At 37.0% G+C, this 14,819-nt stretch overlaps 1 protein-coding gene across 2 annotated transcripts in view; it reads left to right on the top strand.

Annotated features, from left to right (window-relative positions):
- Window positions 1-14,045, top strand: part of erbb3a (erb-b2 receptor tyrosine kinase 3a) — a 30,154-nt gene extending 16,109 nt beyond the window's left edge. Inside the window, exons 10-29 of one of the 2 annotated variants that reach the window (XM_084128347.1) lie at window positions 248-321; window positions 712-802; window positions 1,267-1,284; window positions 2,350-2,567; window positions 3,863-3,995; window positions 4,333-4,426; window positions 4,518-4,675; window positions 4,766-4,819; window positions 4,906-5,047; window positions 5,144-5,263; window positions 5,426-5,524; window positions 6,533-6,718; window positions 6,827-6,982; window positions 7,798-7,873; window positions 7,962-8,108; window positions 8,789-8,886; window positions 8,982-9,161; window positions 9,713-9,781; window positions 9,933-10,200; window positions 11,662-14,045. In XM_084128347.1, the coding sequence (XP_083984473.1) occupies window positions 248-321; window positions 712-802; window positions 1,267-1,284; window positions 2,350-2,567; window positions 3,863-3,995; window positions 4,333-4,426; window positions 4,518-4,675; window positions 4,766-4,819; window positions 4,906-5,047; window positions 5,144-5,263; window positions 5,426-5,524; window positions 6,533-6,718; window positions 6,827-6,982; window positions 7,798-7,873; window positions 7,962-8,108; window positions 8,789-8,886; window positions 8,982-9,161; window positions 9,713-9,781; window positions 9,933-10,200; window positions 11,662-12,518 (3,238 nt within the window). In that variant the 3' untranslated portion in view covers window positions 12,519-14,045. The remainder of the gene's footprint in view (window positions 1-247; window positions 322-711; window positions 803-1,266; window positions 1,285-2,349; window positions 2,568-3,862; window positions 3,996-4,332; window positions 4,427-4,517; window positions 4,676-4,765; window positions 4,820-4,905; window positions 5,048-5,143; window positions 5,264-5,425; window positions 5,525-6,532; window positions 6,719-6,826; window positions 6,983-7,797; window positions 7,874-7,961; window positions 8,109-8,788; window positions 8,887-8,981; window positions 9,162-9,712; window positions 9,782-9,932; window positions 10,201-11,661) is intronic. The other variant, XM_084128348.1, reaches the window with a different exon arrangement.
- The last annotated feature ends 774 nt before the right edge of the window (window positions 14,046-14,819 follow it).

The following is a 14,819-nucleotide window of genomic DNA, read 5'->3' as shown; positions in this document are numbered from 1 at the left end:
TCCTCCTTTATGTTTTTTGCCTATGTGTAATAGGGGTCAATCTGAGCTCGAGTAGAATATCCTCTACAAGCCCCTCTATAATAGACAGCAAGCCAAATCTGTTTATCACTTATACGCTAAGATGATATGGGCACATAAGCTTGTGAAAGGAGTTTATTTTCTAAAGGTTCACAAGGCCAGTGTCCATAGTTGAAGGTGTTGGGAAAGGGTTCATCCAACCTTTCATGTGTCTCTCTTTCCTCCACAGAGACAGTTACAAAAATATTAGTGCTCTTGATCCAAAGAAACTGAAGATCTTCAACACTGTCAGAGAAATCACAGGTGTGTGTGTGTGTGTGTGTGTGTGTGTGTGTGTGTGTGTATGTGTGGACATGTTTTTCTACACCGGTGGGGACTTAAACCTGAATGCACACAGACTCATGGGGACTCGTGTCACCGTGGGGACCTAAATTGAGGTCCCCATGGGTACAAAAGCTTATAAATCATACAGAATTAGTTTTTTTGAAAATGTAAAAATGCAGAATGTCTCCTGTGATGGGTAGGTTTAGGGATAGGGGCAGTGTAAGGGGATAGAATATACAGTTTGTACAGTATAAAAACCATTACGTCTATGGAGAGTCCTCACAAAGATAGTGCACCAGACATGTGTGTGTGTGTGTGTGTACTTTTGCCATTTCTACCATCTAACTAACCCTTCTGTCCGCTTGATAGACATTCTGAGTATTCAGTCTTGGCCTGAAGAGTTGGAAGATCTTTCTGTCTTCTCAAATCTAGCAACAATACAAGGACGAACGCTGTACAGGTGAGCATACAGCCTGAAAAAAATAATTGACCTGTCTCCTTATTTCTTAACACATATGAATGCATCAGCGTAAACAGAGTATTAATGTTATTACTAGTAGCATGTGCACTGTTTGTGCTATGAACAACAATGTACTTCAAATTGTTGTGGAGAGGTGTGCTATAACCTTTCACAGAGATTGGATTTAGCTAGCCAATAATTAAACCGTTTAAATAAAAATCCCTTAATTACATTTAAAGTGGTAGGATATGTACTGTATTAGGTTTGGATCAGGATATATTGGTGTGCTTTTTTGACTGGGATGAAGATGTAAATGGCAGCCTAGCAGCCATTTAGAAGCAATGATATGAATAATAAAAAATATTGTTAATATTACAATAACATAATAATTGATGCCTGATATTTCTAGAAGTTGTGTTATATACATTATTAATTTTCATGCTCCTGTCTTGTTCTCCCTCCAGAGGAGTAAGCTCTAAGAGGTAGGATTGTGTGTCCAGCTTGTACCCCTTTTTTCTCTATACTTTATTGTTCTGTATATTCATATACAAAAGGTTAAAATATCACATTGTGCATTGCTTAAACGTGCTTTAACGGTGGTGGGAAAGATTGGTGGTGGGAAATCTTGCATGGAGAACATGGAAAGTTTTCTACTTATCATAAAAAACTCATTTACAATGTTGATTTCACCTAATCACCAGGATTGAAGCTCTGAAGACGTTGTTTAAATAATATGTGTAGAGTCTTCATGAAAGTACAGTACATGGGAGCAATGTTATTTTTTGATAGTTGATCCCCAGCTATCGCATTGCAGCAGTTTTGTATTTGTTTTTTAAGAGTCTTAAAGTCAACATGAAATGCTGTTCGCAACCCATTTTAATTCCTTATCTGACATACATTACTATTCAAAAGTTTGGGGTCAGTAAAATATATATTTTTTTAAAGAAAGTAATACTTTTATTCAGCATGGATGCAGTAAATTGATCAAAAGTGACAGTAAATACATTTATAATGAAACAAAATAGTTATATTTCAAATAAATGGGTTATTTAAACTTTCTATTCATCAAATAATAATATTTCAGAATATTGCTGTTTTTACTGTATTTGATAAATTTTTTATTAGTTTTTACTGTTTTTAAATACAATATAAATAAAAAATAAATAATAATAAAACATTTTTAAAAAATCATAAAATGTCATGCATAAAAAAAATCACACCGACCCCAAACTTTTAAACAGTAGTGTATGTCTGAATGAAATCATTAAAGCAAAAAAAAAAAAAAAAAAAAAAAAGACAGAATAACTCAAACTCCCTAACTGACATACACAGGATATTCAATTAGACTTGATTTTCTATATTGGGGGTCTATGGACTTTTGCATTTCTGCTTTAGAATAATGTGCACCGATAAATTGTGCATAATAAAACCAGCAACTTGTATTAAGCAAGTAAATAGGGTCAGTTAATTTCATGTTGACTTTAAGTACCATGTCATTTTATTTCTCGTTTATCTTTTAAATGACATTTCCACTTGCTCTTTCTCAGAGGTTACTCGCTTTTGGTGATGAAGATTCCCACATTGACGTCCCTGGGTCTTCGCTCTCTCAAACGAATCGGTGACGGAGGCATCTACATTACAGGAAACAAGCAGCTGTGCTATCACCACACAGTGAACTGGACACGTCTCTTCGGGAGCGGCGCCAGAGCCGCGCGCCGCCAGAAGTCCCTCGACATCAAAGAGAACCACCCACAAGAGCTGTGCAGTGAGTACCTGTGGCGTATTACCAAAATTAGTTTTTCACTATCGACTAGTTGTGGTTTGTCTGAATGACTAGTTAATCATTGGGAAGTGGTTTTAAATTCACCATAAAATTATTTAAATTATTTTTTTTAATGGAATATTGCAGTATATAATATAAATGATTTATCCATGCACATCTTTTTTTTTTAATTAATGTGCCCTCATAATCTTTAATCAAAATAACTTCCCTCTCTCCTTGCAACGACTTCTCTTCTCTTCTCTGATGATGTGTTTACTGGTGTGAGGGCGGGGCAACCTGTCACTCACATGAGATCGACCAATAGCAAACCACAACGATCCGATCAATTCCCGACGGACAAAATCAAGTCCCACCCAAAAAAATTTTCTCGTTTAAGAAGCCAATTCACTCGTATATATGCCACAATAGGGAAGAAAAGACTATTGCAACTTTTGTTTTATGGCGACTTTAAGTCTGACAGTGTCCTAAAAATATTAAATACATGATTTAGAATTTAATATATATTAATGAATATTAAATATTAAAGGGATAGTTCTTTTTGATGAAATCTGAGTTTTCTGTCCCTCCATTGACAGTCAACGCAACTACCACTTTGACACTTCAAAAAGATCATAGAGGAGATCGTAAAAGGAATCTGTATGAATTAAGCGGTTTAGACTACATTTTCAGAGGAGACTCGATCGCTTTATATAATGAACAGATTGAATTTAGGCTTTTATTCACATATAAACATTGATCAACTTACACATCAGTTGTGGTAAACGGAAGCTCAAGCATGTTCGCTTGACGTGCGAGAACCAATGAGGTTCATTCTCGTGTTCATTCTCATTCATTCTCGCAGCACGTTTGAGCTTCTGCAAGAGGTTTGTTCTCAAGCCGGTTCGGTTGAGCTTCTGTTTATGTTCCCTGATCAATGTTTAAATGTGAATAAAAGTCTAAATTCAATCAAGTGATCGAGTCTCTTCAGAAAACTTTGACTAAACCGCTCAATTTATGGATTAGTTTTACGATCTCTTTATGAACTTTTTGAAGCGTCAAAGTGGTAGTTGCGTTGCTGTCAATGAAGGGACAGAAATCTCTCAGATTTCATCAAAAATGACCTTCATTTGTGCTACGAAGATGAACGAAAGTCTTACAGGTTTGGAATGACATGAGGGTGAATAATTAATGACAGAATTTTTGGGTGAATTAACCCTTTAAATAACTGTATTACTAATCAAATCATTGCTGACTACTGAAAAGAAAATCTCAAATTCAGTATTGCTGTGTGTTCGTAGTTGAAGAAGGCCATGTGTGTGATCCCCTGTGTTCATCTGAGGGCTGCTGGGGTCCGGGACCCGATCAGTGTCTGTCTTGCAAGAACTACAGCAGAGGAGGAACATGTGTACCACACTGCAACTTCATGTCAGGGTCAGTATCTCACATTCGGCACCATATTTCACTAGTATTGTATTGTTTAGCATGCATCTTCATTGTAACTGTTAAAAATGTATGACATATGCATTCATAACCATTTCTGATGACAAAGAGCCATAAGGGGTTATGATATTTCCAGTCTATTGAGAAATCAGTGCTCACAGGAATTTCTCTGGAATGAACATTTCAGTGATTTTGGCATTGAAACTCAGTCAACTAGAGAGTGGATTGAGACACTCCAAAAGGGTCCTTTCGATGTGTGTATTGTAGATAAGAAAACAATATATGATTCATTGCTGTGAGAAAATAGATTTTCTGAACCTCTCCACAGTGAAAAACGAGAGTTTGCAGGACCTAAAGGAGAGTGTATGCCGTGTCACCAGGAGTGTGCGGTGCAGCACTACAAACACACCTGCAGAGGACCGGTAATCTTTTGTTCTTTGGTAGAATGTCACTCGCTGTTTGCATGGATTGTTTGATTTATTACATAATCTCTCCATCTCATTTGTCCTGCAGGGTGCTGATGAGTGTGAAGCATGTGTGCATTTGCAGGACGGGCCGTACTGCGTGTCCTCGTGTCCAGAGGGGGTTCAGGGGGAAAATGGGCTCATCATTTATAAGTTCTCCAGTGGCCAGCACAAATGCCAACCATGCCATGCCAACTGCACCCTGGGGTGAGGAGGCTCAGAATGCCAATTAAAGTGCAATAAAATACATGTTGTGCATGTCATTGTAACTATAATTCTGTATATTTCCTGTCTCAGATGTTTGGGTCCAGGTCAGAATGATTGTGTGGATTCATCCAGGTCGGCTGCTGTGTAAGTGTCTCCCTCTGCTGGTGCGATCGATGTATCACCTGCAGTTGCCAGCCGGCATGTAATTGTGTAAACATGTTGTGTTGCAGTCTGCCGGTGACAGCAATAGTGCTGAGCGTTATATTCGGGGTGATGGTCGCATTCTCAGTGTTTGTGCTGAGTGTTCTGTATCGCAGAAGTGTTGCCATCCGCCAAAAACGTGCCATGAGGAGATATCTGCAGAGTGGAGAGGTGTGTGCAGAGACACGTATAGTCAAAATGAATTCAACAAATTTAATTATTGAAGTGTTGTATATAAGGTTTTCTAATGTTTAAAAATGCATTTAGAGTTTTGAACCACTGGAACCCGGAGAAAAAGGCGTGAAAGTTCACGCTCGGATTTTGAGAGGGTCTGAACTACGAAAGATCAAACTTCTCGGCTCTGGAGTGTTTGGCTCTGTGCACAAGGTACTTACACACTCTGATGTCATTACATGAGCTCATACTGAAACCTGACAATAACTCGTATAAGTTACTGAACCATTTCCTCCAGGTGTTTTCCTAATACATTGTTTTCTTCCTTATTTTGGCTCCTTGTATAGTTCTCCTTTTTCCTTTGTGTCTTCACAGGGAGTTTGGATACCAGAAGGAGACACAGTAAAGATTCCAGTGGCTATCAAGACTATCCAAGACCGTACAGGACGACAGACCTTTCAGGAAGTTACAGATGTAAGACACACACACACACAGACACACACACACACACACACACACACACACACACACACACACACACACAAATCATTCCAAAAAGTGTAAAAAAAAACCTCAGTACTTGAAATTCATTTGCTGCATATTCAAAAAAAGGATTACACGCCGAGATACTGGCAATCTTCTATTTATTACAAGTGCATTTAAAAATCAACAGACAGAAGTGAAAAAAATGAGCAAGGAAAGAGTGAGAGAGCAAATAATACTACAACACACACACAAACACACACATAGCCTATATACGCTTCTGTTTTCTTTTTTTTCTTAATTCAGCAAAGATGCATTAAATTGACCAGAAGTGACAATAAAAACATTTACAATGTTACAAAAACTTTCTATTTATAATAAATGCTACTGTTTTGAATTTTCTATTCATCAAAGAATTCTGAAAAAAATTGAAAAAGTTTTCAAAATTGATAATTGTAAGAAATGATTCTTGAGCAACAAATCAGCATATTAGTATGATTTCTGAAGAATCATGTGACACTGAAGACTGAAGACTGAAGACTAATGATGCTGAACTGTTTTTAATTTTAAAGTAAATTACATTTTTTTTTTTAAATTAGAAAACAATTTAAATTGTACAATATTTGAAATATTATTAAAATGTTAATTATTTTATTTCATTTTAAAATATAATTCTCTATCAGATCTACTGTATTTTTGATCACATAAATGCAGTTTGTTGAGTATTACGAGACTTAATTCAAAAACATTTAAAAATCATACCAACCCCAAACTTTTGAATGGGTTGCACTGTGATTAATAAATGAACACAATTCATGTTAATTTAATTTTTATTTTTATTTGTTCATAGTGACATATATAAGACATTTATAAGACTATTAATACGTATTACTATACGGTAACCATTCATTAATACCTTTTGCAAGACAACAAAATAAAAACATTAAAAAACAGCGTACACACAAAATGACATTCTGAATGATTTCTGTTGTCTTGCAGCATATGTTGGCTATGGGGAGTTTGGACCACCCGTATATAGTGCGGCTCTTGGGCATCTGTCCGGGACCCAGTCTGCAGCTGGTCACTCAGCTCAGTCCACAGGGGTCGTTGCTGGAGCACATCCGCCAGCGCAGAGACAGCCTCAACCCTCAGAGACTGCTCAACTGGTGTGTGCAGATTGCCAAGGTGAGAGGGTCAGAAAGTCTGGCTATGTGTTTTGAGGTATTCAGGTATTCAGATCATTTCAAGCCCACTTAAACAAACTAAAGTCTTTCGTCACTTGCTCCCTGCTAGGGTATGTACTATCTAGAGGAGCAGAGGATGGTCCACAGGAACCTGGCTGCCCGTAACATTCTGCTCAAGAGTGACTTTATAGTTCAAATAGCTGATTATGGCATCGCTGACCTCCTTTACCCTGACGACAAGAAATACTTCTTCAATGAAATTAAGGTAAAGCAGACTTACAAGTTACACTGCCGGTCAAAAGTTTGGAATAATAAAGATTTTTTAAAGTCTTATGGTCACCAAGGCTGCATTTATTTGATCAAAAATACAGTGAAACAGCAATATTGTGAAGTATTATTACAATTTTTTTTTAAAAAGAAAATTTCTAAAGAAACATTTCTTTTTATTATCAATGTTGAAAACAATTGTGCTCCTTAATTTTTTTGTGGAACCATAATACACTACCATTCAAAAGTTTGGGGTAAGTAAGATTAAAAAACTAATACTTTTATTCAGCATGAATGCATTAAATTGATCAAAAGGAATTTATAATGTTACAAAAGATTTCTATTGCAAATAAATGCTGTTCTTATGAACTTTCTGTTCATCAAAGAATCCTGAAAAAATATATAAATCACAATTTCCACAAAAATATGAAGCACCACAACTGTTTTCAACATTGATGATAATCAGAAATGTTTCTTGAGTATCAAATCAGCATATTAGAATGATTTCTGAAGGATCATGTGACACTGAAGACTGGAGTAATGATGCTGAAAATTCGTTTTTACATCACAGAAATAAATGACATTTTAAAATATATAACAATAGAAAACAGTTTTACAATATTACTGTGTTTACTCTATTTTTGATTAAATAAATGCAGCCCTGGTGAGCAGAAGAGACTTCTTTTAACAACATTTAAAAAATCTTAGTGTATATGTAGTGTATATGTACTGCTACCATATTCCAATCAGTTCCTGAACCAGTAATCTCTACTCTGTGTCTCTGACATTTTTCCTAATGTTTTTAAATCCTAGACGCCAATTAAGTGGATGGCTCTTGAAAGCATCTTGTTCCGCAGATACACACACCAGAGTGATGTATGGAGCTACGGTGAGTCTGTGTGTTGCAAGATAAAACGGTACTGTAAAATACTGCACTTTGGAGCTGGAGATTCAATAAAAGCCCTCTCTATCTCTAGGCGTGACAGTCTGGGAAATGATGTCATATGGGGCAGAGCCATACTCTGCTATGCGACCACAAGAAGTACCTGATCTGTTAGAGAAAGGGGAACGGCTTTCTCAACCTCAGATCTGCACCATCGATGTCTACATGGTCATGGTCAAATGTGAGTCTTCTTATAGCCCATAACTCATATCTCATATATCATCTAGCAGGGCATGTTTGCACGAAAGCTTCTGGAAAGATTGTAAATACAAATTAGGGATGCACAATATATCAGTGCCAAATCTGTATTGGCCAGTGTGGAACATTTAAGTGTGCATGCTCATTTCCGCTATTTTTACATTTGACGTCATCTCATGCACACTTAACGTGAATTTTTAAAAACACTAATTATTAAATAACATTTTGAAATGTAATCCATTTTCATACTATACATTATAATTTTGTTATTCTCAATTCACTTGTAGCATTTAAAATTATTGCTTTTTTTTAAAATGGATTTTGACAAAATATTATAGAATTTACCATTCAAACATTTTTGACAGAAGTCTCTTAAATATAGTAAAATAAAGTAAATGTAGTAAAAACAGTAATATTGTGAAATATTATTTAAACATTTGATTTATATTTTAAATGTTATTTATTCCTGTGATGGCTAAGCTGAATTTTCAGCATCTTTACTCTAGTCTTCAGTGTCACATGATCCTTCTAATATGCTTATGTGGTGCTCAAGACATTTTTGAACTTCCATCTATTGGCTATTGGCCATAACTTGAAGATAATTATCTGTATCATTCAGAATATTTATATATCAGTGCATTCCTAATGCAAATGTTTCAACAGGTTGGATGATTGATGAAAATGTTCGGCCAACTTTTAAGGAGCTAGCCAATGAGTTTACCCGAATGGCCAGAGACCCTTCTCGGTATCTTGTCATCAGAGTAAGGCAAACGAACAGAGTACCTCATTGTTTTCTGGTCATGTCAGAACTTGGAAGTGTTTGGATGACTGTTGTTGATTGATGTTCCTCCACTAGGAGGAGTTCAGAGCTCCTGACTCGGCCTCGGATGAGTCCCATCAGAGAGGAACTGAGATGGACATTCTAGGGGTGGCCCTGGAGGACCAGGAAGATGAAGTCTTGGAAGATACCATAGACATGCCACGCTATGTAACACCATCTAGAAACATCTCTAGACTGCGTTTAGATTCCTATCGGGTACGTTATATAATATTGACCATGATCGATACATAATGGTTTGAAAATTGACTAATATACACTACTGTTCAAAAACGTGGGATAAGATTTTTGAATGTTTTTGAAAGAAGATTCTTATGCACAGTAAGGCTGCATTTTTTTTAACTCAAAAATACAGTGAAAACAGGAACATTGTGAAATATTATTACTATTTACATGGACTGTTTTCTATTTTAATATATGTTCAATGTAATTTATTCCTGTGATGGCAAAGCTGAAATTTCAGCATCATTACTCCAGTCTTCAGTGTCACATGATCCATCAGAAATCATTCTGATATGATGATTTGCTGTTGTGCTGCTTAATATTTTTGTGGAAACCAGTACACATTTTTTTCCAGGATTCTTTGATAGTGTTTTTATTGTCACTTTTGATCTATTCAATGCATGCTTGCTGAATAAAAGTCATACTTTTTTTCAAAAACACACTTTCAAAAACTGATTTGTGGAGGCTGTTAGAATAGCAAATTAAACAGCATAACTTTGACACTTTTCTTTTTATTATTACACCAGTCAAGTCTGACTCCCTCCAATATTGCTGGATATCTACCAATGACCCCTGGTGTGGAGAGCTCTGTACAGGTCAGTGTTTCACAATCATGTCTAAAGCTCATTTCAGTACAATAGTTTTAGGCTGAGACTATCCATATAATGGACTTGCACATATCTTACAGCATATGTCTTAACACCACTTATGATAGCTCAACATATTGTCCACCTCATTTTGCTGTAGACGGGATGGGCTTCTCGTTCCCGACTGGACTCTGCGTGCACTGTTTCTGTGAGCTCGGAGGGACAGGGAACTGCAGTGGAACTGGAAATGAACGATGACTTCTCATTAGTTGGCAACATGAGGAGGGTCACACATCGCGAGGACAGCGCTTACATGTCGCAGCGGGACAGCCTATCAGGGCCTCCGGAAACAACCTCCACAGGCACTCAAGGAGAAGAGGACCAAAGTGAATATGTGTTGCCTGGATTTGGTGAAAGTCCAGAGAAAGGTGAGGATAAGCAAATTAGAGAGACATGTGTGCGTGTAACCTTTATCAATTCATTTCTACAAAATGTTGATGTGTCAACTTTTTAAGGTCCTGTGAAGCCATAATGAAATATCTGCGGAAGCCCATTTCTGACTTTAGAGTAAAAAAATGATTGTGAGATAATGTTTAAAATAAGAAATACATTTACGTTGTGAGATATAAAATTACACTGAAATATAAATATATAATTATGACATATGAAGTCACAATGAATGTTATTCAGGGTTGCACTGTTTTTTTATTTTGGACAAGTACACTCAAACTATTGTACTGTTGTTTAACAATATACTGATTGTTCAGCGGACAATACGCCATTCTGAAAAAACTTTCAGAAGACAAAATCTCTGTTTTGAAAGTTTTGACTTTCTAGTACCTTAATACAGTACATGCCATTGTAAAGACTGTCCATAAGTCCATCCCTCTCATCCCTTAAATTCAATATCGTGCCTAACCTGACAGGTCAATTACGTTAAATTCAGAATAGAGTGCAACAGTTGGGTTCTGGAAGTAAATACTCCATTCATTTTCTCCATAGGAAATTGATAATGATTGTTGTTGTGACAGACCTGTTGTGAGCTCTGAGGTTGTTAATCGATGGTATTAAAGGGTTAGTTCACCCAAAAATGAAAATTCTGTCAGTAACTACTCACCCTCATGTTGTTCCAACCGCGTAAGACCTTCGTTCATCTTCGGAACATAAATTAAGATATTTTTGATGAAATCTGAGTGCTGGATCACTTCTCCATAGGCTGCTAGGTGACCGAAACTTGCTGGCCCAGAAAAGTTATTAAAGAGATCGTTAATATAGTCCAAGTGACTACAGTGGCTCAATCTTAAGTATATCAAGCGACGAAAATACTTTTTGTGCGCACAAACAAACAAAAATAACAACTTTAAAAAGAGCTCCTTAGCTCCACCCACTCCCATAAAGCACTGCAAATAACGTAATCGAGTCGGTCTCCCTATATTCTCAAAACACTTATACTTATTATACTTCATATATATCAAGAACTTTAAATGAATAGTTTTATATTTCTCCATCGTTTTTAATTCGATTATGTTGTTCACAATGCTTAATGGGATTGTAATTCTTTCCCTCATTAAAGTCATTAAGTCTTGTACTTTTGTCTTTTTGTCTGATTTTCAAATACTTTTTTGCTTCAAATAATTGTTTTGATTATGTTGTGGTTCACATCATAGCTGGTTGGCTTGGTTCATGGCACTTTAACCAAGACTTTTTTTAACATCCCTATGGGAAAAATGAATGGATAAAATACTTCCGGAACCAACGCTGCTGAAAAAGCTAAGAAATAAAGTCGCAATCGCAATTTCTTTTACATTTTTTTTATCGGAGGTGGACATTGACTTTCATATTCATGAGTTCTCGTGTTAACACATCTCTTGTTTTATGATTTTCTTCAGAAACTCTTCTATTACCATCATCACGTTCAACACGTTCTCAAAGGAGACTGTCAAGAGGTCATTCGGGCGACTTTTTAGAAGCCCGCAACGGGCCAGGTGAAGAATACGAGTATATGAACAACCAGACTCTCTCACTCAGCCATATACCAGGGCAGCTTAAAGATTACAATCAGCGACCGCCACGAAACCGCAGTGCCTCCTTCAACCCTGCAGGGTTGTACAGCAATCACAAACCTCAAGGGTCCGGCAGACCCAGTAAGAGATCATCAATCGAGGGCTCAGAAAGTAGCGGAGGTCTCTCCCAGTCCTCGACTGACCAAAGGAGTCACAGCGATGGCGATTTCCTGTCCAGTGAAGCCGAGTACATGGATGCTGATCTAGATCTTCAGGAGGTTCAGTACGAGTACATGGACATCCGTGCTGGAGGAGGAGGAGGAGCACCACCAACCAACATGGTTGTCAAACTTCACCTCCCAAGACCAGTTTCCCACCCTCTTCTCAAAAGATCGCCACAAGACGATGAAGACGAGTATGTGGAGGATGACTATCAGTACACGAACAGCCAGCCTCGGCTGAGGAATTCGCTCAGGGTGCAGGGGTTAATGGAAGGGGAAGGAGAAGTGTATGAATATGAGGATATGGACTCGTTGGCTGCCGGTGGAGCCTCGGAAGCTGAATACCAGAACATGGAGGGAGAAGACGAGGAGAGTGTTGGACTGAGGGACGGAGAGTGTTCAGGGGGACCGGGGTCTGGAGCCTATGTAAAAGTGCGTGCAGGGATGGAACATAAAGCTTTTGATAATCCTGACTACTGGCACAGCAGGTCGTTTCATAAAACCAGTGCTGTCCGCACATAGAGGCGGAGAATGGATTGAAGGAACTTGATGCAAATGAACAAATGCAGGTTGAACCGTCTTCCGTGACCAATGTTCAGGATATTATTCAATAATGCACTCTATTGGCACACATACATGATAAAACTGATACAACCATGACAAAATAAATGTATTTTGATGTAAAATGTATTCTTGATGTAAAAAAAATGTGCCATTAAGTGGTTTAAATATCTTTAAGCCAGAGCAGCTTTGTTCTTTTTTAATATAAAGTCTTAAAAGGAAAGGTTCTTTATTGGCATTGATGGTTCTATAAAGAACCTTTCACATTAATGGAACCTTTCCATTCCACAAAACGTTCTCAATAGCGGAAACTATAAAAGTGCTTTAGAATAAAAGGTTCTTTCACAACTAAGAAAAAAATTATTCTTGTAAGTCACTGAAAGGTTTTTTAGAGGCCAATTCACACTGCACCGACAGACGCCGACTAACACAGACAATCACCAGATTACATTACGCCAATTTTTATACATTCCACAACCCAACAAATGCCAATTAAACACGATCGATCGGCAAAAACAAAAGCCGACCGACAGCAACAGGGGTAACACACGGATCCAACCAAACCTGACGAAGTATCTGTTGTCATTGGTCGGCGTCTGTCAGTGCAGTGTGAATTGGCTTTAGGGAACCCAAAATGGTTCTTCTATGGCAAGGATGCCCAATCCTGTACCTGGAGATGTACCTCCTTGCAAAGTTCAGCTCCAGCCCTGATCAAACCCAACTGAAGCAGCTGAATAGTTAGGTGTGTTTGATCTCCAGGATCGGACACCCCTGTTCTGTGGCATTACTGTGAAAACCCTCTTTTAGAACCTTTATTTTTTAAGAGTGTATGGTGGAGGTGCCAGAATTACCAGATTAATGAGCTTCACATTGAAAGCACTGATTTTTACATTACATCTTGATGTGTATGTACGGTATGTAAGTGTGTGGTTACTTAAAATGTTCTGTTAATGCCAAGTTTGTGTAACTCATTGAGTGAAGCCATAAGTTTGCTGTTTGTGCTTTTGAGAGTGAGTGTTCTTCTTAAATATATGTTATCTAGTGTGTTCATGAAGTGCCCAATTCAGTCAATAGCTGTTACTGCCATACCACTGTGCATCTGTGCCATACCATTCAGATTGCACTCAAATTATCCCCCAATGTCAAATCTGGGGTATTTACATTTGGAATTTATAAAATAATTATTTGATAATGTCAGTAAAATAGCATATTGATTGAATTTGGGTGAAGTTGTTTTTCTTTGAAAGGTGTTGTGCATGCCTTATGAACAAATCATAATGAAGTACTTGTATTATGTTTCAAATGAAATGGCCAGTAAACAAGCTTTTACAGTGAAACTATAGTTTTGTACAAACATATCGAACTAAAGTATTTTCTCAACTTTGTAACAGTTTGAAATGATTTTATATTTACTATTTGAAACCTGTTGTCTTACACTTTTAATAAAAATGTTTCTATATAAACCTGAACTAAACTTTTGAAACCTTTGCTCTGCTTTCTGTGTTTTGGTGTGGTAGTTTCTCAACACGTATTTTAATATGAGTTTATAGCTATAAGAACTATAAAGACAATTCCTGAACAGCCAGACAGATTCATGCTCTGTGTGTTTATGTGTTTCAAATGGTCATAGGTGGAGAACCTATTAGTGGGTGAGTAATTCATCTGATCTTTATGGTTCCCATGAACTAGTCTAATTTTCACAGATGCCACTGACTGTATTATACTGTAGCCTATGATTAAGTAATTTACAACAGAATAAAATGCATATTCTTGCAGATACAAGCCTTTTTATGATTAATTTTTATATAATAGATTTCAATTGAAAAGAAAAGTACTCTTATGTTGACAAATTAAACTTATTGTTATATTTATATATATTATAGCCTATAATATATTTGATTATATGTCATTTTTATTTACATAAATGTAGATTTGTTAATGTTTTGTGGCATTTTCAATCCTTAAATCAACCGAAAAAGAGGAGTGCCTTAAAACTCTCTAAATTACATGCAGTCGGACTCGGCCATAGATACTGATTAACCCCCTAAAGCGTAAAGGTTTTAAACCGTGAAATCTGTGAAAAGTCTTTAATACTGTGAAATCTTATTGTGTATAGATAGATAGATAGATAGATAGAACAAATGTAAGAAAACAATATATTTGTGACCTTTTTGGAAAATATCCAAAAGCCTCGGTTGGCTTTTGGCGCCATCGTATATGACGACACCTCAGTTGTGGCTGCGTAGTGGGCGTGGCTACGCT

The sequence above is a fragment of the Abramis brama genome (genome assembly GCF_963993115.1).
Source record: "Abramis brama genome assembly, chromosome: 11".
Classification (NCBI taxonomy): Eukaryota; Metazoa; Chordata; class Actinopteri; order Cypriniformes; family Leuciscidae; genus Abramis; species Abramis brama.
This window is presented reverse-complemented; position numbering and strand designations above follow the sequence as displayed.